Consider the following 24,786-nt stretch of genomic DNA (forward strand, 5'->3'; position numbering starts at 1 on the left):
TGACTCACTTTTTATGTGTAGATTATTGATATACAACACTAAGAGATATGCCGTAATGATATACAACACTAAGAGATATGCCATAATGTACACACACACCTACTTTATGTATGCATCCATATTGTTAGAGTTTAGGCGTCACAAGTGAAGTGCCCAAAGTGATCTCAGTATTCATTTTGGATTTTAGGGATTTATTTCACTTATTTGTCAAAGTTTGGGTAGGGCAATTTACTAAGGTCTCTATACAAGAAACCCTAAGCCCCCATTGTATTCATATGTTATCTCATTGCCAAGGTTGGTTGGTTTAGGAGCATCTCTCTCTCTCTCTCTCTCTCTCTCATGCTTTCTCCCCTTGGTCTATACGCTTCCGCATCGTCGACTTTGACATGGTATCAGAGCTATGTGCTCCATGATCTTGGGTGAGCAAGGTGGCTCGGAGAAGAGGAGCACCTGTGAGGAGAGCCGGCGGCGCCGTCCTCATCATCTCTTTGCAGCGGCATCACAAAACGCCAGCGTTTTGTGAGCCGGCGCTGGTATTTTCCCTCCTAAGGATCCTACGTGCGTTTTGAGATGCCCAACAGGCGGCAATTGCTGTCGCGGTCTCTGCAGGCATTTTTAAATGCTACCTGTTTTGTGGTAGTGGCAGTTGGAAGTGTTCTTCACTTGTAGGTAGTGCGTTTTGAAACGCTGCCTGATTTGTGGTCGGGACCTCTGGGAGGCTCCCAACCTGGGTGTTATTGCGGCCATCCCTTGGGAAGACGACTTGCGAACGCCCCGAAGACTTGTTGTATCGGCTTGGAAGGAGAGGGTGAAAGTGAATCGGCTTAGGGCAAAGCGGCTTGGGAGTTCTGTGCTGCCAACCCTTTGGAGTACGAGAAGGCGGATATTATTATCTCCAAACCTCGTACCTTCAACATAGCTCTCTCCCATGCAGATTTTGGTGCGGCTTGGTGGAGTTGTATGCAGCCCTTGGAGTGCGAGAAGAAGTACAAAAATCCAGATCTTGCAATGTCGCGTGACATCCAACCCTATGTGTCCGTGGACAAGCTACAGCATAACAGGGTTCAGTCAGTCCAGTCAATCTATATTTAGAAGTGATCTGGCACTTTTGTGAGTCTATTCATAGACCGTGCATGCCCAGTCACTTAGCATAGATGCATATCCTCTGGTTGCACACAACATGATCATTAGTATTCCCATCATAATCCATTAGAATCAGTTAGGGGATTTTTCCAGTGCATTTAGCCTATTTTCCCTATTTTTGACATTTTTTACTTATTATTTTTAAGTGACTTTCCACCAAAAGTAGGTAGGGCAATTTTGCTAAGTTTGTATATAAGCAAACCCAAGTTAGCACTAAATGGTAGAAGAAGTAGCAGGAGCTCCCCGCTCAACAAGCATCTTCTCAGCAAGAACCCCGCAGTACCCTCAGCACCCCTTGGCGTTTTTGGTTTCCCTCATCGCCCACACTTAGCCTTAGCGTTTTTGCAAATCGCTAGCACCTCCCCCTGACCTGGCGTTTCCAGTTTACCACCATCGCAAGCACTTTCGAGATTTGCCTAGTGTTTTTGCTAACGATTCCCAGATCTGCCAGCGTTTTCATTTTCAGCCTATAGCGGAGAATTTGCAGCAGCATTTTCAGCCTTGAAGACAACAGCAGATTCAGACCTAGTCATTGCAAGAGATCCACCATTTTTAGCCTTCAAAAACGCAGCCGAAACAGCATTTTTCAGCCATCCGAAAACAGTCCCAGATTTTCAGCCATAGCGTTTTTATGGACAGCAGATAGAAGACCGCAGATTTCAGCCCTAAAGTCGTTGTCGTCATCCCCGTCGTCGTCACCGGCATAGTCCCAAGTTGCATCAGTCCATTGCATCATCATTGTACCACTTGTGCAATCAATAAGTAGACCACTCTCGCCGACGAGAGTGGGGCCTTCGGAGGAGGGTTTTACGTCTCTGGTGTCGTATCTCTCTTCTCTCTCTATCTCCTAGTCTCATACACTTGCACGCACAGTGTCCATTCACTTTGTTTGTGATCATAGCACTTTCCATCAAGAACGGAAGGCTCTCCCTTCCATAAGAACTAAGATCCTGACGAATGAGTAGTGATCTCCGTCCGAGTGACTGGCAGGGAGGGTGCATCCAGGGAATACTGAAAAGGAGGCAATCTATCCATGCTGAGACCATGCCATGCCTCTGAAACCATGCCATGCCTCTGAAACCATGAGGTCATCTACGCATGCCAACATGATGCGTCTCCCTGCATCGCTAACTGTCTAGAGGACTCAAGAGCCAATCTAGTATATCTGCCTCTATGTGTATCCCATAGACTGTGCATAAAGGACACTGATCTGGTAAGAGCCTCAATCTCTATAGGAGGGGCGGCTACCTTCGCTCGAATAAACGCATGTGGTACGGAGGCCTTGGCTCTAATCATCCGGGATATCATAAATACCAAGGGTCTTTCCATGTTCCTCCAACTGTCATGATTCACAGATGGTCCCCAAACTTGGACCCCATAAAGCATAGCTGAAGCAACCAAAGTATCAAAGAGCCATAGCTTTGTTCGTGGTTCTTGAAATTGAACCTGCGAACACATCCTCTCTAGCCCTCCCAAGGCCGCATAGGCTCTGGACAGTCTAGTCTTTGCTGGCTGAGAGAGAGAGAGAGAGAGAGAGAGAGAGAGAGAGAGAGAGAGAGAGAGAGAGAGAGAGAGAGAGAGAGAGAGAGAGTTATACCATTTTTCTCTTTTTATTAGCACACACACCCGGGAAGGAGAGAGAGAGGTTATACCATTTTCCTCTTTTTATTAGCACACACACCCGGGAGAGAGAGAGAGAGAGAGAGAGAGAGAGAGAGAGAGAGAGAGAGAGAGAGAGAGAGAGAGAGAGAGAGAGAGAGAGAGAGAGAGAAATGAAATGTTATATTAACGTCTTCAAAAGGCCATAATGACCTATGAGACCCGAAAGTTACAAAGTGGTGGATCTGATACAAAGTCAGAGTAACAAAATAACCTAACAACAGTACAAAACAAAGATATATACTATGGGGTCCTAAGTTGATCGATGTGAACCAAGCAAAAGACCAAGCAAAAAATGGGTGGCTTGTTGGGATAGCTGAATCACAAGAGATCTAGCATCGGTCGTTGGCGAATCTCATCAATTTCCTCCATGGTTAGTAGTCTGACCGGGCGTCCTACATGTCTGGCCAGCGTGCTCCGAATTTTCTGTCGTAGCCTCCGTCGATGCTGTGTAGTTCTTTGCAGTCGTGGGCGCCTAGATTTCCCCAGTTCAATCGCTCGGTCAATCAGTCTGCCTCTGGTATGAGACGAGGGGGAGCTCTGCTGTGGGAGTGGCTCTTGCGGCTGTCTCGTGTCTGGTCTGAAGAAGTCTGTGATCCGTCTTTGAGACTGGCTAGCCTCGCCATTCATTAGGCTATCTCTGTGTCTGCGCAGCTCGAGCAAGAACAAACCCAGACATCTCTGATCTTCATATCCCATGACTCTTGAGAGTGGTCCAAAACCTTTTTTGAACAAGCAATGGAAGCGGCCTCGTATCTCGTAGTAGACGGAGCAGCGACATGTATAGTGTAGCTCTTTCTCAGGTTCCATGTTACACAAGGGGCATGTCCTGTCCTCTGCTGGTACTCCGCTGTATCTCCCCGTCTCAATCTGCAATTGGTGAGAAGATGTGCGTAACTGGCCAATAGCACATCGTATCCCATGAGACAAGTGGGTATCCATGTATCTGGGTCTTGCCACAAAACCATCTTCCGTAAGCTGGAGAAGGTGGTCTTTGTAAAAAGCCATCTTCGTGCCCAATTCTTGTGCTGGTTGTATCCATGTCCTTCTGGTGTCTAGCTGGGTCAGGCCTTGGCGTATGAGCTTGGTGATCTCTGACTGTGTAAGGGTGAGAGATGGTGCATCCAATGAGTAATGGAATGGTGGCAGCCGGTCTATGCTGAACCCATGTGCCTCAAACCATGATGTCATCTCCCCATACCAGCATGTTATATCTCCTTGTATGGCTAACTGTCGAGAGGCTTCAAGTGCTATGCGAGCATATCTGTCTTGAGGAAGTGCCCATTGCGGTTTATGAAGGAGACTGATCTGGTGAGCGCCTCCACCACAAGTGGGGGGGCCGCTAGCTTTGCTCGGATAATGGCCCGTGGTACTGATGCCTTGGCTCTAATGAGCCGCGAGATCATAGAGACGAGAGGTTTCTCCATGTTGCCCCATCCGTTTGAGCGACCTGTCCTCCCGTGGTGATCCGGTGAAGGTCCCCATATCTCGGTTCCATAGAGCAATGCTGAAGCCACCAAGGTGTCAAAGAGCCAGAGCTTCGTTCGAGGCTCCTGAAACTGAACCTGCGAACACATCCTTTCCAATCTACCCAATGCTGCGTGGGCTCTGGTAAGTCTGGTTTCTGCTTCTCTTCTGAGTGAGAATGTAGGTCCGCTAAAAACCACTCCAAGGTAAGTGTAAGCGTCTGTGTACTCCACAATCTCCTGGCCGTATGTGAGTGTGGGTGCTAACCTCCTGATCCACTGTGGGGTGGTATTAAACACCATAACCTTGGTTTTACCCAGGTTGACAGACAAACCACTTTCGTGGGCAAACGTATGCAGAGCATCCAATTGACGTTGCATTCCCTCTGGGGATTCGGAGATCAACACTATGTCATCAGCATATAACAAAAGTGGAATCCATGTCCCTGCCAACTGAGCACCTTTATCCCCATCGCTGTCAATGTAGTTAGAAATCTCATCCACATACATACCGAAAAGAGTGGGAGAGAGCGGGCAGCCCTGCTTCACCCCAATAGTGGAGTAACCGGTGTAGAAAGTCCCTTCGGGGTGCGTACATGCCCTACTACTGATCTGTACAATGCCATGATCCCCCGAATGAGTTCTGTGGGTACTCCCATTTCCTGTAATCTGCACATCAGTCTAGCTCTGGGTACCGTGTCGAAAGCTTTGCGGAAGTCCACAAAGCTACAATAGATCCGTCTCCCATGAGATCTGCCTTCCTCGATGATGGCCCTGAGTGTTAGGATATGGTCAAGAGTAGAGAAGCCTCTCCTGAATCTTGCCTGCCCAATTGCACGTATTCCTTCCCTCTCTGCCCATCTACTCAGCTATTGCTCAAGAATGGATGCATACAACCGTGCTAGTGTGTGCCCAATCATAATAGTGCGATAATTCCCAGGCTCCATGGGGTCTCCTGATTTGAAGATAGGTACGATTGTAGATAGGCTCCAAGTGTCCGATAGGCCCTCACACATGGCACGGTTAAACATAACTGCTAGAAGCTCTGCTAGTAGGTCTTTGGCATGCATGAAATGCTCAGCTACTAGGCCCTCATGATCATATGCTCTCCCAGTCTTCATCCTGTCAAAAAGACACATGTATGTGGGCATGGGTCGGGGGGGTTGGGGAGGGGCGGCTGTCCAGGTACTGTGTACAAAGATGATGCGTACTGACCCTAGGTCTCTGTGGAGGAAATAGCAGGGGGGGGGGGGGGGGGGACTGCTCATGAAAGAGCTGCCACGCCTCACGCGAGTCTTGACTCAAGAATAGTTGATATAGATCCTGCTCGAGTCTAGCCAAAAAAGCCCTCTTCTTCCGCCGCACCAAGCGTCGGAAGTCCATCTGTGACTGTCTATAAGTGACGTCCCCCATCAGCACCTCCCTCTGAAGTCTGGCTCTAGTCTGGCGGCACTCCTCATCGTACCAGCTGTTCTGAGGCATGCTCCCAAATCGGCGGCTCTGCTCAAGCTGGGTGTGTGGGTATGCTTCAGCTGCTGCCTCATGTAGTGTCTGTGTCAGTATATTAGTTAGCTCCTCCAGAGGTCGTCCCGGGTCCTCAGTGCATAGCCGTCTGTAGATTCCGTCCATGTATACAGAGTTCGTCTCCCTTGTGAATGTGTAGCGAGTAGGGACTGCTACTCGTGGCCTGTGTGCTGCACTGAAATGGAAGGAGATGGTCATTGACACCAGAGCATGATCCACCGCCACTCCGATCGGTCTGGGCCCAACTGTGAGATCCTCGATACTAGAGATGAGATTCGGTTGTGCCATGACATAGTCCACCGTGCTGGCTCCATGTCTGTGTGGGAAGCAAGTAAAGCCTCTCGCAGCAGGAAATCTCTGTAGGCCGTTCAAGATGGCCAATCCATGTGCAGTCCCCATGTCTATCAGGTGTCACCCATACTCAATATATTCCATATCGTGTGATAGTCTGGAAAGGCCCGTCTTTGCCACATCTATCTCTCTTAGCATCTCCTCTGAAGTATCATAAAACACTGCCTGGTGATGGGCAGTCCTAGCATTGAAGTACCCGAGGATGATAATGTCACCGTCCCTAGAGAACTTCCATATGTCATCATCCAAAATAGAGAAAGGGGACTGCCCTTTGGGTGGTGCATACACTGATGTACTCGGGGGAAAGTAACAAATAGCTAGATAGAGGTATCTGCCTGTCTCTGCTTTCAGTCTCACCCACATGTACCTAGCCTGCTCGTCCCTGCGGGCTATATGTATCAGTGGCTGCAGATCCTCTCTAAATAACACTGCCACTCCTCCCGAGCCCCGCCCTCTGTGCTCTGAGCGTGTCTCCTGTCTGTAGGCTATCTCCCACCTATATCCACTGATGTGAGGCATGGATTGCCCAGGGGCCTGGTGTGTCTCAGAGTAGAAGATGATGTCTCTTCCAGTAAAGCTATCCTCAAAAGCACCCACATCAAGACGCATAGATCCATTGCAGTTCCAGGCAGCTACTTTGAGTGTGGTCCCATAAGTTTCGCACCGTCATGTGGAGCGTCGCTCAAGTATTACCACTTTTCCGTCTCGGTAAAAAGCGATCTTGCCTTTTCCCCTTGCCGCTCTAATCTCCGGCATTACTTCCTGCATATGAGCGATCTGCGAGAGGGTGAGATCGTCCCCAAGAAAGATGCCAGTCTCTTTAAGAGTTGGTCTTTTCTTCAAGAATGACTTCTTTGATTCCATGGAGGGAAAACGGAGGATGAGTGCTCTTTCTTTTGAGGTTTCTCCATTGCCTCCATTTTTCTTTATGTTGCCCACTCTCCATGCCCTTGTGTGTGTCCGCTCATGAATCCCCATCAAGGCTGTGAGTTCTTTTACTTCTTCGTCCACATTGCCTTTGTCTGTAAGACCGCAAATTCTCACATGTAAAGCGCGCACCCTTCTTCTCTGCTCCTCCTCTAGTGTCTGGTTAATGATGTTGTTGGGTGTGGACCTGGGCATTATCTCCTTGTCTTTTCCTTTCTTGGCCACCTTGATCCATTTCTCGGCTTCGTTTGCCTTCTGTTGGGTTTTGGTAAGAACATCCACTCAAGAAGTCGTCATTTCTTTGTGCTGTTCTTCTCCCTCTTTGATGGCCCGTACTTGTTCCTTGATCGTGTTGATTTCTTCAATTACTGAGGGTTGTAGTTCGCCCTCTTCCAGTGTATTTCTTGATCGGGCTTCGGCGAGTTCTTTCTTGAGTGACGTGATCTCTTCTTCTTGGGTCGTCACTCGGTCTTCCAGCGTGCTTATCTTGCTCTCTTGGATCAGCACACGTCCTTCGAGAATGTTTATTGTGCCCCATAGATTGCGGTTCATCTTGGTGATGGTCTCCGTCATTTCCTCTTTGCATTTTCGAATGGCATCCTCTAGGGGGTCGGCTTTTTCGTTCGTCTTCCTCATGTTTGATCACCGTCCGCAAGGGGGTTAGATGCGCGTGTGCACCCACTCTAGCAGCGGGCGTGGCACTGGATGTACGTGTGCACCCACACTGGCGGCGATCGCGACGAGCGGCGGAGCGCGAGGCAGTGTGGCCCGGTGCCCTCAATATGTTCAGCTGTGTGTGTGTGTGCGCGCGCGCCTTGAAAACAAAAGTGAAGGAGAGGGGGGGGAGGGGGGGTGTAGAAATGAAATGAAATGTTATACTAAAGTCCTCAAAAGGCCATAATGACCTATGGGGCCCAAAAGTTAAAAAGTGGTGGGGGCGGGGACGAGAGAGAGAGAGAGAGAGAGAGAGAGAGAGAGAGAGAGAGAGAGAGAGAGAGAGAGAGAGGCAGTACGATAGAGTTAAAAAGTTAGTACATTAAAAGATTAAAAGCTTAAAAAGTTAAAAGGTTAATGGGGTTGAAAGGTTTAAAAGCTTTAAAGGTTAAAAAGAGAGAGAGAGAGAGAGAGAGAGAGAGAGAGAGAGAGAGAGAGAGAGAGATTGTTTAATCGTAGGTACCTTTTTGTCCTATGGTGGGCTCAGAAGTTTATTCCTCAGAGGTAAAGAAGACTGAAGTGTTAATGGAGAATTTCCGACGTGCAATTGGTCTCCGCATCAAGGAGAATAAAGAAGTCTATGAGGGTGAAGTAATTTCTCACCCCTATAATCCTTCCCTTACCCTTTAAGGTTGCAATTAAATAGTTTCTAAATTTCAAGGTTATTTTTCCAGTGGTGTTTGAGCAATTACAAGGATGCAATTCTTTATAAACATACTCTTCTTTGTGTTCTTACAGGTTACAGAGTTGACACCAGAAGAGACAGAGAACGCAACAGGTGGCTATGGAAAGACAATCAGTCATGTCATCATTGGGATGAAAACTGTGAAGGGTACAAAGCAGCTAAAGCTTGACCCGACTATTTATGATGCTTTGATCAAGGAGAAGGCATGTCTCTGCTACTCAGCCATCACCTTTTTTTTTGTTTGTTTGTATCATAAACGCTTCGGATTGACTGGAGGAAATGGTTGGTGTTTGTGAACATATAACTCATTTGTGGGTTTTAGAACCTTGTGATTAATAAAAAGAAAATGGCTCTTACGTGGATTTATAGATGTCTCTATACAGGTGACAGTAGGAGATGTGATCTACATTGAAGCTAATAGTGGTGCTGTAAAGAGGGTTGGTCGAAGTGACGCCTTTGCCACAGAGTTTGATTTGGAGGCAGAGGAGTATGTCCCGCTTCCAAAGGGAGATGTACACAAGAAGAAAGAAATCGTACAGGTACTGAGTAATGCTAATTCATACTCATGCAGGCCTCTACTTCAAGCATGGTTTTACAGCTTTAAGGTCTTTACAGGATGTCACTTTGCATGATCTGGATGCTGCTAATGCCCGGCCGCAGGGAGGACAAGATATCTTGTCTTTAATGGGTCAAATGATGAAACCACGGAAAACTGAAATAACGGAACGGCTTCGACAAGAGATTAACAAGGTTCTGGTTAATTCATTATATGCACTCCTTTCATCTTCTTACAGGAAGCAAATGCTTGGGGTCATTAATTGATGTAGACTGAAGACTGCTAGATTGGCTTTCCCTCACGTTATTTATAAACTGCAGGGTGCATATATCGAGTTTACTGAGCCATACTGCTTTTGTACAATGTTTGATTTTCTTGCTAATGCAGCTGGGCCATGGGAATGTTAAAATTGTAGGCTTTCTGAAACTTAAGCAGCCCTTGAGTATTCTTCAGTCATGCTTTTTATATTCTCATGGTGCACTGGTTCTTATTATTTCCCAACCATATTCTGTTTTGTTGCCCTTCCAAAAACTACATTGCTCTTCAAAGCACCTCAGGCAACTGGTTGAGGAATGTTTTTACACCCTTTCAGGTTGTCAATCGTTACATTAATCAAGGAGTGGCAGAACTGGTACCTGGAGTTTTATTTATTGATGAGGTGCTCTAGAAAGTGCGAATTGGTATCTTAGTTTTTGCATGTTTTCACACAATGCATTCAAGATCCAGGTTTTTCTTTGAAATCCTCTTTCAATGCAGGTACATATGCTTGATATGGAGTGTTTCACATATCTGAATCGGGCATTAGAAAGCTCACTTTCTCCAATTGTGATTTTTGCGACAAATAGGGGGATATGTACTATCAGGTAAGCAAGTGGTAATAATACTCGGTAGAGTAATTTGGACATCTTCTGATTCCTGATGAGCGTTCTCTATGGTTAGTTGCGCCCCCCCCCCCCCCCCCCCCAACACACACACGCACACAGGAAAAGCATCATCTCCTTTTTGTTTGCTACCTTTTTTTTTGGTAGGGGTCCTTTTAGGTTCAGTAGGTATTAATTGTGGTGAAGGTGTTGTAACCTGTAGACCCTCTTGGGTTCAGTGTTTATGAACCAATCCCCCTCTCCTTTCTCTCCTCCGTCTTTGCTGGAGAGATTGTGTATGCTTGTGTTTTGTGTGTGTGTGTGTTTTGGTGGGGGTCCTTTTTAGTTCGGTAGGTATTAATTATGATGAAGGTGTTGTAACTTGTAGCCTCTCTTAGGTTTAAAGTTTTTGGAAGTATAGCTGCCCCCAATTCTCTTCTCGGTCTTTGCTGGAGAGATTGTGTATGCTAGTGTTTTGTGTGTGTGTGGAGCGAGCGAACTTCTGCCCTTGCAATCGCACGATCGTCTGCCCCTGCACGCTCGCGGCTGAGTGCTGCCTGCGCTTGCAAACCTTCTCCGGAGTTCTCCCCGCTGCACCTGCTGTTGTCCTCGTCAACAGTGTTCAGCAATCAGCAGCCACTCGCAGTTCTGCGCGCGCATGTGTGTGTTTGATCGCTGGGTTTCAGCTAGTTTACGTCGCCTAGCTCTGCTATGTACATTCTTTGCTCTTTGCTAGTGTGTTGCCTTGGTGTATGTGTGTGTACCACTAGATTGGAGAGTGTTTACTGCATAGGGGTTTGCAGTTACATGACGGATAACCCTTGCATCTACAAGCGACGCAAAGCAATGGACTCTTCATGCTATCCCCTCTTTATGCTTTGCTTGCATGAGGATTTTGAGGATGCTTGTAGGGCCTGAGAGGGTCCGGGTCCGGAACCTGAGAAAGGAGTCCTCATTCCGGTTCAACAACCGATGGATCCTATCGCCCAATATGCGCTAAATGCAGTTATAATCTTCTTTCTTGGCAAAATACCTACGACAGAGGATGTGGCCAATGAGTGGATTTTTTGCTTAAGCGTCAAGTGGTTCGAGGAGTTTATTTCGGGGCCCGAGGATTCTATGAGGTCTTGTTGGTAGACAGTGAGGCTAGAAACACCTTGCTTGAAATGTCACCGTTGTTCTTTAGCACACAAATGACACTTGTGTTGCCATGGGCTCTTACCAAGGATTATTAGAGTCTCATTGAACATAAATGCCCGATATGAATGGAGGTGGTGGATTTCCCCTGCACATGCCTCCTCCAGCTATACCACCTCCACAACCTTTCCCTCCCCCAAAGTCCCCCCCGAGGAACTCAGTCAGAATGGCACTTCGACTTTCGCAACACCTTCTTTTGTGGATAAAGGGAAAGGGAAGCAAGCATTGATGTCCACAACACACCCCATTCTACAGTATTAAAAGAAAAAGAAAAAGAAACGTGAAAAGGCAAAGACAAGAACACATTGAAGGATGCCTATATCGTTCCCACAAAGAGAGTTAAAGTTCAGCTGCTTCCTGTAATTATGTGCCCCTGCCGAAGACTGCATCTCAAACGAAGCTTCCCTATAATGACAATGTCTCTGGCGGAGGCATGGGATAACGTGGTGCGTTCGTATAACGAAGCGGTTACAAGTGAATTAACTTCCTTGCGGGGTGCCCTACAAGCCATGTCTTCTAACCCATGTCATGGCATACCTACAATTGCTTCTTAAGCGGATGAAGATGTGCTTATGTGCTGTCTCTTGTTTCTTTGTCCTTTGTACATACCACATAGTGTGCATAGTTTTTTGAGGTGCATTTCATATAATGTACGTGTGTTATGCAATCCCGATAAGTGGAGGCTAACCTGGCAGTATGTACATACATGTAAGGCAGATGTGGTAGTTCTTCAAGAGCATAATCAACATCATTTTGCCGGTCAGACATCTTATTTTGCGGGATATTGGATAGCTTATGCAAGCAAATGTTTGGCATGAATTACGACCAACTCTTGCTTTCAATGACCTAGATGGTAGGTGGTGGTTCATGTATTGTTAATGGAGAAGTCTTTGAATTTGGAAGGGTATATGCTTTCACAACCTCTATCTATCGCGCAAGATTATGGAGAGTGTAATATTTTTAGCTACGGCTACATTTAAATGAAAAAGATATTTGTGCACACAGTGAATTTATGAATTTATTTGTACCGATAAATGTTTTTTCTAGTGCAATGTGCCATCTAGAAATTTATCTGTGTCCGGATAGTATGATAAGTAGAAAAGTAGCTAGATGCAATGCAGAATAGTTCAGAACAAGCACATTAATACGATGATGGTGTCCCCAGTTCACTTAGAAAAGTTATAAATTAATAGTTTTTGCGGTGGCCGCCGTCGAAGAAGTGGCCGACCGGACACAATGAAAATACGACGCGGCGGGAGCCGGCAGATTGAGTCGGAAGAGACATGAAATCAGCCGAGTTATTAATGCTCCAGATTGGTGAGAAAACCGAGATTTAACGCCCGTTTTCAAGTAAAAGGTTCAAACCTTTAAAAATAAGCAACTAGGCCACTTTGAACGCGGCGAGATTGAATAAATTTTTAAACAAACCCAATCCTAGTGCAAGAAAACAGCAGCAGCCATATATCAGAACTAGCACTACCTATATGGGAGGCTTTGTAGCAATTTGCAGGCACGCAGTGAGCTCTCCCTCTCAGTACTCAGTTCAGCCCTCTCTCTCTCTCTCTCTCTCTCTCTCTTTGTCCACGCTCAGTTCAGCTCTTTCTCTCTCTCATAAGCCATCTCTTGCTTAGAGCCCTTGTGAGAGCACTGCAGAGCCTGCACAGTTTGCGGCGAATGTGCAGGGCAGTCCATATATAACCGGCATATACACCGTAGAGGGCGGTACTAATTCAATTACCTGTTAACTTTACACAGAGCACTCGGAAGAAAAGAGAACGCAGATGCGTACAGCGACTAGAATGTCACTGCGCACACGAGACCGACACCCTGTAGGCCCCAAAGATTGGTGCCTCTTGCGGTATTTCTTTATTCTGAAAATAGACGATCCAATCACTTAGATCAAAGTCTCCAAGTTGTCCAAACCTCGCGAGGGCTGAAATTGCAGGTTTTTTACCCAATTTCGGCAGCATAATGACGCCAAATCCCTTGTAGGTCAAAAGTACCTGTCTGGGATGGATTCCCTCGCAATTTGGAAGCTTTTTGGCGAGCTGTAACAGAATTTCAGTGTGCTGTAATTCTCTTTTTTTCCACTGTTGGGTGCCCAAAACCGTGTACGCACATCCCAAGGCTTTCCCAAGGTCCCCTCATGTTTCCTTGTAGTTTAGGTGCAAAACCCTAAACTTGCAGAAAAACACACCAGGCTGTAATTCTTTGTTTTGGATCGCTTTTAGCGGAGCGAACACGTCTACGTGTGGCACTGCTGAGACCCTTGGACACGTACTTTGTGAAGCATTAATAATAAAGAAATACCGAAAGGGGCGTCAGTCTTTGGGACCAATCTCTCTGAGCGCGGAACTTCGCTGTGCCTTGTCGTCTCTCTCTCAATTTTGTTCGGTTCTTTCAGTTTTCTCACGTGTTGTGGTAGATTCTCGACTTGGAGTGTGCAAGTCCGTTACAATGGTATTAGAGCTTAGTCGATTCTTCTTCTATGAAGGATCCGATCTCTTTACTCACAACACCATGGATTCAGTCGACGAATCCCGCCAAGAAGAAACTGTGGCGTCCGACCATTGCAGCCTGAGCGAGAACTATGAAGATTTCAATGGACATTGTTCATCTTCTGAAGATTTGGAGCAGTACTGGCCATCTCCTCCTACAGAGTATGAAAGGATGGGGATGCAACGTCAACAACAGGTTGACGCGTGTGCCCATTCAATGCTTCGGCACTCTAAAGATCCACTATATGCGAAATTTTTGGCAAAGTATCCGCTTGACGAGATGCATTCCAAATGGCGCTCTGAAGTCAGCATTGAAGAAGTCGATTACACCTAGGACTCTTGCTTAGAAGGTGTATTCAGAGAATGAGTTTGAAGAAGCAGTAGAACGACGAGTCAGCAGACTCATAAAGACCAAGAAGTTGCTTGGAAGGAAGGGTTGAGCAGCAGACTATCTAGGCTACTTGGGTCAGAGATCTACTTTTGAAAACGCCAAGAAGGCAAAGAAACGAGTTAGATTTGAGGATGAATCTAGTTCGTCCTCATCCTCTTCTGATAGTTGACAGTTCCGTGACCTCCAAGTCCAACGATGAGGGAAGAAAGGGCAAGAAGAGGAGAAAGATCGAGAGACATAGCAGAGGCAAGAAGAAGGCAAAGAAGAGTTGGTCCCACAGAAGATCTTAGAAGTATTTCAGTGGTTCATACGAGGATTCCTCTTCCTCGGCCAATTTAGAGTCAGATGAGCCGATGAAGCATTTTTACAGAGCCAACCGGTATGATTTCCTCGAGGACAGGAGTAAGAAACCTAAAGATTTTAAGGAGGGTAGGCAAGCAATAAAGTTTGATACTTTTTCTGACTTCAAGGATACTCACATAGCCCTTGCTTTTATTCAACAGTTTGATATTGCGTTCTCTGGAGGATGCTATTTAGAGCACTCCAAAGTTCGGAGGGCGGCATGCTACTTCAAGGGGAACACATAGACTTGGTGGTCTACCCTTCTTCTACGGAGGGAGCACCAACAAAGTGGCTTTAATCCAAAAGAGTATTTACTTCCTCATGGCTCACTCAAGTATACGAACATGATGTGGTTACTGCTTGGATTTATCTGAGGATGACCAAGGAAGACACCTTAGATACTTACTGTCAGAAATTTTGGGACACTTTCTTACCGGCCTCTTCTTTCAAGAACATTACGTTCAAGGAGCAAATAGAGCGATTTTGCTGTGGTCTACCTAAAGAAATACTAGATTATGCTGCAGAAGTCCAAGTCCATGCAACAACTGATGGGACATGCAAAGCAAGGGTTTGCAATGCATGCGGGTACTCTTTTTTTTTTCGAGAAAAAGATCCTTCTATTAGTTAATGAAACTGTCCATAGGGATACAACCACCTCTACAAGAGAGGGCTACAACAATCATGATGGGGAGACTCTCCCAAAGAAAAAACAGCATATGTACAATGAGGCTAAATCAAGAGATGAAAAGCCGCACAGGTGGACTGTAGTGCCATCTCAGCACACCCCGGACCATGGTGAAAAAAGGCCCAGGACGCCAGAGTCGAAGGAAAGCCTCTCTGCGCTCCCGCATGCGGTCGGAGGTGCCCTGGAGTCTCTCGAACTGTCCTCTTAGAGTATGGATCAGCTCTAGCCAAAGATCCCGAACAGTCTCTGCAGGGCGAGCCTTGAAGATACGGAAGCAGCGGGCACGCCAGATGAACCAGAGTGTCAGGCCGCTGATGAGCTCCCAACACTCCTCTCTCTCTTGCACCACTCCTGTGGAGTAAGCTCTGTAGCAGGCTGGAGTGTAGGTCGACCCCCTTGCATCACTATCATCCTGCTGGTGGAGGATAGCTCAAACTGAAGTGCCGGGCTCGTGAGAGTGGACCAAGAAGCAGCCAAAACTCCCCTTGTGCAACTCACTGCACCAGATGTCCGGCCAAGCTGATTTCGGGTTTCCATTTGTAGTAGACTATGCTAAACCAAAAGCTTCAAGGTAAAGTTTCACAATCTGAGGAGTATCTGCTAGGTCCTCCTCCTCCATCCACTTCGCATCCAATGCAGGATAGTTCTTGAATTTAACCAAGAACCACCTTGCGACGATGGCGATCTGCTGCCTTTTTTTGTGTTTCCTGAGATTTCTGCAAAGCCTCACGGACCTTGGCAAAAGCCGTGTCTAAGTCGCGGTTATACTCATATCAGCTTCAAAAATCTTATCTTTCTTGCTTAGGAAGGGTGGAACCTTCGGATGACCTTCAGTAATCTCAAATGGCGCCTTCCCCGTCGAAGAGTGTATCGTGTTGTTGTAGGCAAATTCCACCAAAGGTAGATACTTTTCCCATTGAGTCTTCTAATCCGAGATATGAGACTTCAATAAATCTAAAACCACTGAATTCGCAATCTCAGATTGCCCGTCAGTCTGCGGGTGGAAAGATGACGAGAACTGCAACCGCGTGCCAATGTTCTCCCAAATTGCCTTCCAAAACAAACTCGTAAATCTGGGGTCCCTCTCGGAGACAATCGTCTCAGGCATGCCATGTAATCTGAAAATCTGGGCCACAAACAGTTTGGCTAAGTGATCCGGCTTGACTGTTTTCTTCACTGGAATGAAATGAGCCTGCGTGCTAAATCTGTCAATAACAGTCCAGATACCATCATGACTACTCTGTGTTCTCGGGAGGTCAAAAATGAAATCCATTGCAATACTTTCCCAGGGGCGGGTGGGTATGGGCAAAGGCTGTAACAATCCCTGTGCTTTATCCCTGTCAAACTTGACCTTCTGGCATACCAAGCAACTACGCACAAACTCGTCCACATCCTTCTTGAGTCTCGGCCAAAAGAAGTATCTCTCTACCCCTTTCAAGGTGGTAGCAATGCCGCGGTGACCCGTAAAAGGTGGACAATGGCATTCGATCATATTTTTTTCTTAACGGTTGTGTAACGCACAACGTGGTTTCCTTATCAAGTAGCCATCCCGAATGGAATATCCCGCCACTGCCTCCCCATCCCGTATCCGTGTGAAAACGTTTGCAAAATCCGTATCTGTGGCATACTGGTCGACTATATCCTCGAAGCTCTTATGATGTATCGCGGACCAAATTCTTATGTCCCTGCACATGGACAATCTGGAAGTGAAACTGTGACAAGATGTTCACCCACAGCATCTCCTTTTTCGATAGCTTCTTCTGTAACAAGAAGTAGCGTAAACTCTGATGGTCTGTAAAGACAGTAAAATCCGCTCCGAGTAGGTAGTGCCGCCACTGAGTAAGAGCATGGATAACCGCCAAAGGCTCTTTTCTCATAAATCTATGCTGTCAATTCCGGCCTTGAGAACAATCGGCTATCGTAAGCAATGACACGGCCTTCTTGCATTAAGGCCGCACCTAGACTACGACCACAAGCATCACAGTATACTTCAAATGACTTTTGCAAGTACTACAAAGTCAAAACTGGTCCTGTAGTCAATTTCTCTTTCAATGTCTGAATGGCAGTCACCTCTGTGGGTCCCCACGAGAAAGGGACTCCTTTCTGTGCAAACTTTCTAATAAAGCGCCTGTAGTACGAACACAATCCCAAGAAGCTTCTAACTTCATGGACGTTCTTCAAATCGGGCCAATCATAGATAGTCTCTATCTTGGCCGGATCCATTTGCACTCTTGCTGCCGAGACAATGTGTCCCAAAAAGTGTATTTCTGGTAGGAAAAATTCACTTTTCTTCGCATTAATCACCAACTTGTGGTCTCGTAATGCCTGAAAGACTTGAAGCAGATGATCTCTATGCTCTGCCTCATCCTTGGAGAAAACAATGATATCGTCAAAGAAAGTGCCAACGAATAGTCTGTACTCTTGAAAAATCCTGTCTATCATCCGGTTAAATGTCGCAGGAGCATTGGTTAAGTCAAAAGGCATCACCAAAAACTCAAATAACCCAAAAGTCGTTCGAAAGGCTGTCTTGTAGACGTCTCCCGGCACGATTCGGATCTGATGATATCCACTTTTCAAGTCGATCCTGCTAAAGCGCGAGGATCCCTTTAGTCGGTCAAGTATATCATCGATTCTAGGAATCGGAAATCTGTTCTTGATGGTGATTTTGTTGAGAGCTCTATAATCGATGCACATTCTCCAAAATCCGTCTTTCTTCAAAACCAACAACACTGGAGAGCAATACGGGGGGGAGTACTAGGCTAGACAAGACCCTTTTTTAAGAGGTCTTTCACTTGGTTCATAATCTCTTCGTTCTGGGCTCGCTCGGCTCACACGGTAAGGTGGTCGGTTCAGTGGTGTGCTTCCAGGTATCAGATCAATGGTATGATCTTCAGGATGAGCGGGTGGTAACTCGCTTGGCAGGCCCTCTAAGAAGCAATCGGCATGAGAGTGGAGCGTTCTTTATTAAGTCCAGACATATTTGTCCTATCCTCGTCACTCAACTCTTTTATAAAGATTGAGTAAACAAACAGATTGGATTTCATTAATTTTGAGATGGCCGAAGCCGATACAATAGGGACAGACTCGCCCTTAAGTTTTATATCAACTACAATGGTTCTGCCTTTCTCTGTGGTCAAAGTCGCTTTCCTCGTCCGATAGTCGATCACGGTGTTGTTCTTGTGGTGCCAGCGAATTCCTAAGAGAACATCACAACCTTCCAAAGGCATTATGTAAAAGTCCTCATGCCCCAAATACCCCTGACAATGCAACCGAAGTTTTCCAATGGCTACGTCCCTGCCGAGTGCCGCTAGAACTGCCTCTGGAAGTGGTCCCATCCGATCGGGAGTGATCTCGAGCCGCGCTGCCAATTCCTGTGAAATGAAGTCGGCCTTGGCTCCTCCATCAAAGAAGATCAGGGCTTCTTGGTCTCTCACTTTGCCCCAAGCTCGGCAAAGTTCTGTACTCTCGTCCATCGTGCTGGGATCGGTACCCATGGAATCTGGAACTTGTCACGTTTTCATCTTGCCTTTTCTGCCACGTTTCTCAGCTGCTCTTGATCTCTCAGGCCTTTCGTCATCCTTGTCGTTCTATTCTTTCTGTGCCTTGTTAGGGCACTTCGTGGAGATATGCCCAGTTTCCCTGCATCCAAAGCACTTCCCCTCCTTGATGTAGCGAGCCCTCTCTTGAGGAGTGAGTTTGGGTCGTGCATCCTTCTCTTTCTTATCCTTTTCTTCCTCTTTCTACTTTCATTTGTCGAAGTCTGTTCAGCCTTTTGCAACATGATTTCATATGTGGGGTAGGTCAAACTGCCTGAGTGTATGGCAAAACCCCGTTTCGCATGGCTCATCAACTCCTGAATGGAAGCTGACTTTTGTTCTAAGCAATGATCTCGGATCTCTTTAGGAAGACCCAAGGTATAAAAGACAAAGCCTTCGAAGCATCTCTATAACCAGAAAACGTGTCAAATATAATTGACTGCCCACCTTCCTTAAACTCTTGGACTTTCTTGCTTTTATCTTCCAGAAAGTCATACTGGTTGGCTTTATAAAATTCTTCTTCTTTGCGTAAAAGCTGCTGTCATCAGAGTCCGAACTATCTGAAGACGAGTCCTCTGTAGAACTGTCAACCACGGGGCGAGATTTAGACTTCTTTGCCTTTTTCTTACCCTTTTCGAAATGTTGCTTTTGCTTCGCTTTTTGCCTTTTCTGTCTCCTTCGCTCGAGTCAGAGGAGCTAGAAGAACTCTCAGAAGAAGAAGAACTGGGTACTCCTTCAAATTGAACACGCTTTTTTTGTTTCTTTGTCGATTCAAATGTAGAATGACGACCTAAATAACCCGAGAAGTCAGCGTGTTTCTTCTGCTTTTTGTCGTGCTTTTTAGCTTTGATCTGCGCGTCAAAAAGCTGAGCAATTCGTGCACCAATCACCTCTTCTAATTCTTGCTCTGCATACTTCCTGGGAGTAGGAGGTTTCTTGAGAGCGGGTTTGCGGGGTGGTTTTGTGGTCTTCCGCCACAGAGTGCACACCTCATCAAAAGAAGTCTGGCTCATATATTTTACAAATTTTGGATCCTTCGCAAAATTGAGCATCATCTTTGTTGCATCGCCAATCAATTTTCGACGCTCCATCTCTTGAAGCTCCGTCGGAGTAGGCCGAGGCGGGTCGTACTCGTGTGAATCTTTGTTGTGATCTCTTCCCGCTGTCGTGACGCTCCGCCTCCACAATGTGAAGCTCTGTCAGGACATGACTTTTGGATATTATCATTCCTTAGGCGGAATCATCGTGATTGCAAAGACATGCTCGACATGGTAGTAGAAGAAATTTATATCAAAGATCATTGATGTCGCGTGCTTCAAGTGATTGCAAAGCTGCTTGTTTAGAGGATCATCCGTTCGAAATATTTTGATGTGATAAACTACGATTAGCATGCTTTAGTTGACAGGCGATGGCTAATAACATGGAGACAGTGAGGATGCTACAGATAATAGTGCCTTGGTCAATAAGAATGTGCTTAGCATTGCCTTGGTTTCGGTGTATGCCGAGAAGTTTGAAGGCAAGGCCATGAGTTGTGAGTGTGAATGACCACTTACATTATGGAGCTATTAATAAAACAAGGTTGGATAATAATATCAAGGAGTTGACAGGCTTAAAAAGGAAAAGCATGGCGCCGTCGACAGGAAGCGATAGAGAGAAAAAAAAAGCAGGTTGACGATGTGAGCGGGATGAAAACACACACAGCGCCTCTATAACGACCCGACACACTCTTGGAATGATACACACACACACACTCTTACACAACACACCTGGTCGAGACAGGGAACACACCTCTGGAGTGAGAGGAGAGAGACTATCCAGTTGCCCACTCCACACAGACACACACACACACACACCCAAAAAACTCAGCTCAAAAGAGGAGAATTTCTGATGTTTAGATACAATTGAGCTTGGGCCAACACCAATGGGGCATATAGCTCACACAATATTGAAGAAATACACCAGATACAACCACAAAGTTAAGCAGAGGCTTCACTCACCGGAGAAGATTACACAGAAAAACAACAGAAAAAGAGTGAGGAATTTGGCAAAATGGACAGCGCCATCGCGTCCGGAACGGCCCAAAACCCCAGTCTACAATGTCAAAGTCCTCAAATCCGACCTCGGATGAGCAGTTTACGGCCAAAACAGGCTCCGAAAACCCCAAAAACACACCTGCGGCTGTTCCTCCTCTCTTCTCCACGTTTTTTATGGTCTTCTCTCTGTTTTTTCAGTTCCCACACTTAGCTTTATTACTCGGGCACCCTTGGCCTTTTAGATGACCTCAAACGGACCCCGAATAGGCCAAAAACTGACCTCGCAATGCATAGTTGTCACCTTTTTGCATCATCCACACACCTGGCACTCATTTCTTTTCAAGAATGCATCCCGCCACCACGTGAAGTGGCCCCAAAAGATGGTCCTCATGATGACCTTTCTGCATAATTATCACAAGAAAACATCCACGTTGTGTCTGTACTCATCTGCGTGCAAGTATTGACCCCATTCGCCCTCCTGACGCCACTAGATGCCATCTGACGCACCTGCTTACCTCATGTCGTCGGTCCGCGGATAGCTTCCTCGAGACATTTTACGTGCTACCAACTCCTCATTATTGTAGAAAAAACACACTGGTACTGGTAACGATGAAAATCGATGCACTATGTACACCTTGTCCTACTTGTACACATGTGGGCCCCACGTAACCACCCGGCTCTAGAAAATGGGCAATCCTTTATTCGATGCACCATGCATGGATATGTACATATGCGTAATTCCTTGCTCCAAAAAACTCCTGACAACGAGTCAGAAGAGGGGTCGCTTTTGGCGGGCGAGGGCGACCAGTCGAGGATCAGGGCGGAGTTGGCGACAACAGGTGCCACTGAAGAGCCAGGGAGGAGCTTTTGGGCCAGCACAAGGAGCAACAAGAGTTGAGAGCGTCTAGTGGTGAAGTCAGCAACTGCATGATCGATTGAGAGCTAGGTGTTGGAGTCGGCAACTGTAGGAGTTGAATAGCCAGGAGCAAGGGCTCTCATACCCGAGAAGCTGGTGGCTGGGTCGTGAGCAGGCTTTGAAAGGCCGCTTGCTGGATAAAGGTGGTACACACTCTTACAAAGGGGAGGCTTGCCATGCTCATCAAGGTCACATCGAGTTAGTGTCAAGAGTAGGTGCTCAGACAAGCTGAAGGAAGCCACCAACAAGCGGCCGTTAAAGCACAGTTGAAAAGAATGAAGGCTAACACGGGTTTTTTTTAATAAAAAAGACTTCAAGGGTTCTTTCTTTACTTAAAAAAGTAAACAGAAGGTGGTTCTTAAGATTACTCTCGGAACAACAGAGAATTATATTCAGACATTTGAAGTTTATTTTCCTGAAGAGATCGTTCGAGGGCAAAGTGAGTGCACGTGAAGGTGGTCGGGAAGAGCAAGGGCCTGAAGGGCATTGAGGCCATACAGATTTGGCATTTGCACTTCCGCTCATAGCCTCGGCGAGTTGAAGAGCACTTGTTGCCTATTGCAATCAAGTTACTTTTTTGTATTCAGATTTTAGTTCATTTAAGTAATTCAATTCAAGGTGTTCTTTTGTGCTATATTCTCTTGAGGTGTGCATCTTTCTCTCACCGTTTTCCACAGCGAGCAGCCCGGTGCTGACCCGGCTCAACTTGTGAACAATTTATGCCCGACATCTTTGGTGAGCCCGACGTGAAAGCGAGCCGGGGTTGGACTTGGTAGCAGAAGATGTCGACACCACAGGAAGTAGCAATGCAACAGATGATGCAGCAGTTCGCAGCCTATATGCAACAGCAACAGGCTTCTCAACAGCAGTACCAACAAAGTGAACGTATTCGTCAAGCAAGGTATACAGTAACTGAAAAGATGCAAAGATTTGAAGGTCGTGATATTTCAAAATTTTGTACTGTTTATGAACAATCTATGGAGGATTATGGAGTTAATGATCATGACTCAGTGGAAGGTTTTCACTTAATTGCGGCTCTTGAGCTTAGGGCTCGAATTGAAGAAATTCGGGTAACACATGGTGCAAATTGGCAAGAGTTTAAGAAGGCTTTACAAGAAGAGTATTTTCTCGAAGATTCTCAACGAGTTACCAAGCAAAGTTTTATGAAATGGATACAACAGAAGGAGAAAGGTTTATCTGCGAGAGAATTGCTACGAGCTTTTGAAAAGAAGTTTGAACAGTTATCTACTGCTGAGCAGAAAACAATGCAACCGGAAAAGGTCGAGCTATTTATTCAAGCAGCAGATTCGCGCCTTCAGAAGAGCTTGATACATCTGCTCGAGGATCCATCTGGTGAGTTGGGCTTAACTTCTGATTGGAAATTGGTTACAGAAGCTGTTAATATGATTGTAAAGCGACAAAAGAGGGTCATAGTGGCTGATCCTATGGAAGCGCTCGAAGAGGACCTAGTGGAGAAGCCGAAGCCCAAGCTGGAGGAGCCAGTCCTTGATGAGCTGGTAAAAGGTATACAAGAGTTGATTTTGAATTTGAAAGTTGTTAAACTTGATGGTTTGAGTGCAAGTGGATCGTCTTCAGAACCCAGACAATGTCCTCCACAACATAAAGGATGCATGTGGTGTGATAGCTTAGATCATATACGCAAAAATTGTGATGATTTTAATGAAGCTTACAAGAAGAACACAGTTTTTTGGAAGGACGGCAAGCTGCATCTTAAAGAAACTGGTGAACGTCTACGTTTTAACTATGGGAAGGGCGGTATGAAGAAGCTGGTTGAGGAGATGCAGCACAATGCCTCTAGGGTTGATGCAACAACTTATGGATTACAGGTATGCAGTGCGGAGGATGAAGAAAGTACCAAGGCTAAAGGGAATCTATGGCCATATGCTTTGAGGACAAATGACAAAGGTAAAATAACTCGTGACACATTAAGTCAAGCTGGGAATTACATTCGACAAACTACGGGGTGGTCAGATCCTGTAGATTCTCTTTCTGTGTATGCCTTTCTTTCAAAATCTCAGGCTAATGAAGCTATGGTGGAAGAGAAGCGCAAGAGAGATGAAGACATTGTGGGCTCATAAAAACGAGCTACGAGGACTAGCGGCAAGAAGGAAGAAGGGGCAAGTTCTAAAGCAGTTCCTACACCTGAAGTGGTTATGGAAGAGGCATCAAAAGATAGAAAGCAAGGTAAGCCAAAAGGGCCTTCTTACAAGTTAAAATCTGATATTGAATTGGCTACAGATCTGAAGAAGGTATTTGAGGAACGCATTCTCAATAGCAAGGTGGAACTTACTTTGGGCGATGTCTTGGGCATTGCTAAACGTGAATTTCATGAGGAGATCATTGATATTATAAAGAGAAAGCGACAAGTACCAATTGAGCAAGAACCTGATCCGGTCAAGAGCCAAGTGATTCAGCATGTAGAATCGATTCTGGATGCTTATGAGTCAGAGATTGAAGAAGAAAGTTTACAGTCTACAGTGATCTCCAATCAAGTTACACCCGAGGTAAGACATGTTCACTTCAATAATGATGATGGTGAGGAAGCAGTACCTAGGAGTCATTTTTTCAGAACACATTGGGCGAGAGCCACTACAGAGACAATTGTTAAGATTGGTGATATTGATGAGCCTATTCTAGCACTTGTGGATCATGGTTCAGAAATTAATTTGATGTCAAAAAGCTTGTACCAAAGAGGGAAATGGCCTATCGATATGGATCATGGTTGGCGGATTCGAGCTGCCAACACACAGCCTGGCGATTTATATGGTGCATGTGCAAATGTCAAGGTTACAATTGGAGATGTTTGTGATGAACATAACTTTTTTATACAGGAACATTCCTCTTATCCACTTATCCTAGGGCAACAAAGGTTTTGGATGATGGTTCAGCATATGCAAGGATTCGAAGTAAAGATGGTAAGAGAGCGGTTAAATTTTTGACTGTTTGTGTTGATCATGTCAGGAATAAAGATACCTTAAGAGAACAGCCTTTGCCAAGGGTTTGGAAAGAGTTTAAAGAGTACAGGTTTGCTCAGGATTTTCTTGGGGTGCCACTATAGAGTGGGACGATAGTGGTACAGGGAAGAAGAAGTTCTCGCAAGAAGAGACTTTTTCTTCGGGGTTTCTGGGACTAACATCTGAAGGTTCAGTTTCATATAGGAAGTTCATGGAGCTACCTAAGTGGGAGAAGCAATATGTGGTAAGTGTTCAAAGTGATTTGCAGGGATGTGATGTACTTGAACATGATGATGTTATCTCAGGAGTCTTTGAAGAAGTTTCTTAT

At 45.9% G+C, this 24,786-nt stretch overlaps 2 protein-coding genes across 2 annotated transcripts in view; both read left to right on the forward strand.

Moving 5' to 3' along the window:
* Positions 1 to 24,786, forward strand: part of RIN1 (P-loop containing nucleoside triphosphate hydrolases superfamily protein) — a 35,315-nt gene that overhangs the window by 651 nt on the left and 9,878 nt on the right. The window contains exons 3-8 of the mRNA XM_086523224.1: positions 8,244 to 8,375; positions 8,523 to 8,672; positions 8,853 to 9,008; positions 9,085 to 9,219; positions 9,618 to 9,683; positions 9,782 to 9,888. Of these exons, the coding sequence (XP_086379350.1) occupies positions 8,244 to 8,375; positions 8,523 to 8,672; positions 8,853 to 9,008; positions 9,085 to 9,219; positions 9,618 to 9,683; positions 9,782 to 9,888 (746 nt within the window). The remainder of the gene's footprint in view (positions 1 to 8,243; positions 8,376 to 8,522; positions 8,673 to 8,852; positions 9,009 to 9,084; positions 9,220 to 9,617; positions 9,684 to 9,781; positions 9,889 to 24,786) is intronic.
* LOC147447423 (uncharacterized) lies at positions 20,936 to 23,582 on the forward strand. The gene has a single exon (XM_086523223.1). The coding sequence runs from the start codon at positions 22,266 to 22,268 to the stop codon at positions 23,580 to 23,582; it is 1,317 nt and encodes a 438-aa protein (XP_086379349.1). The 5' UTR covers positions 20,936 to 22,265.

This window comes from Adiantum capillus-veneris, chromosome 11, assembly GCF_014529385.1.
Source record: "Adiantum capillus-veneris isolate H3 chromosome 11, ASM1452938v2, whole genome shotgun sequence".
Lineage (NCBI taxonomy): Eukaryota > Viridiplantae > Streptophyta > Polypodiopsida > Polypodiales > Pteridaceae > Adiantum > Adiantum capillus-veneris.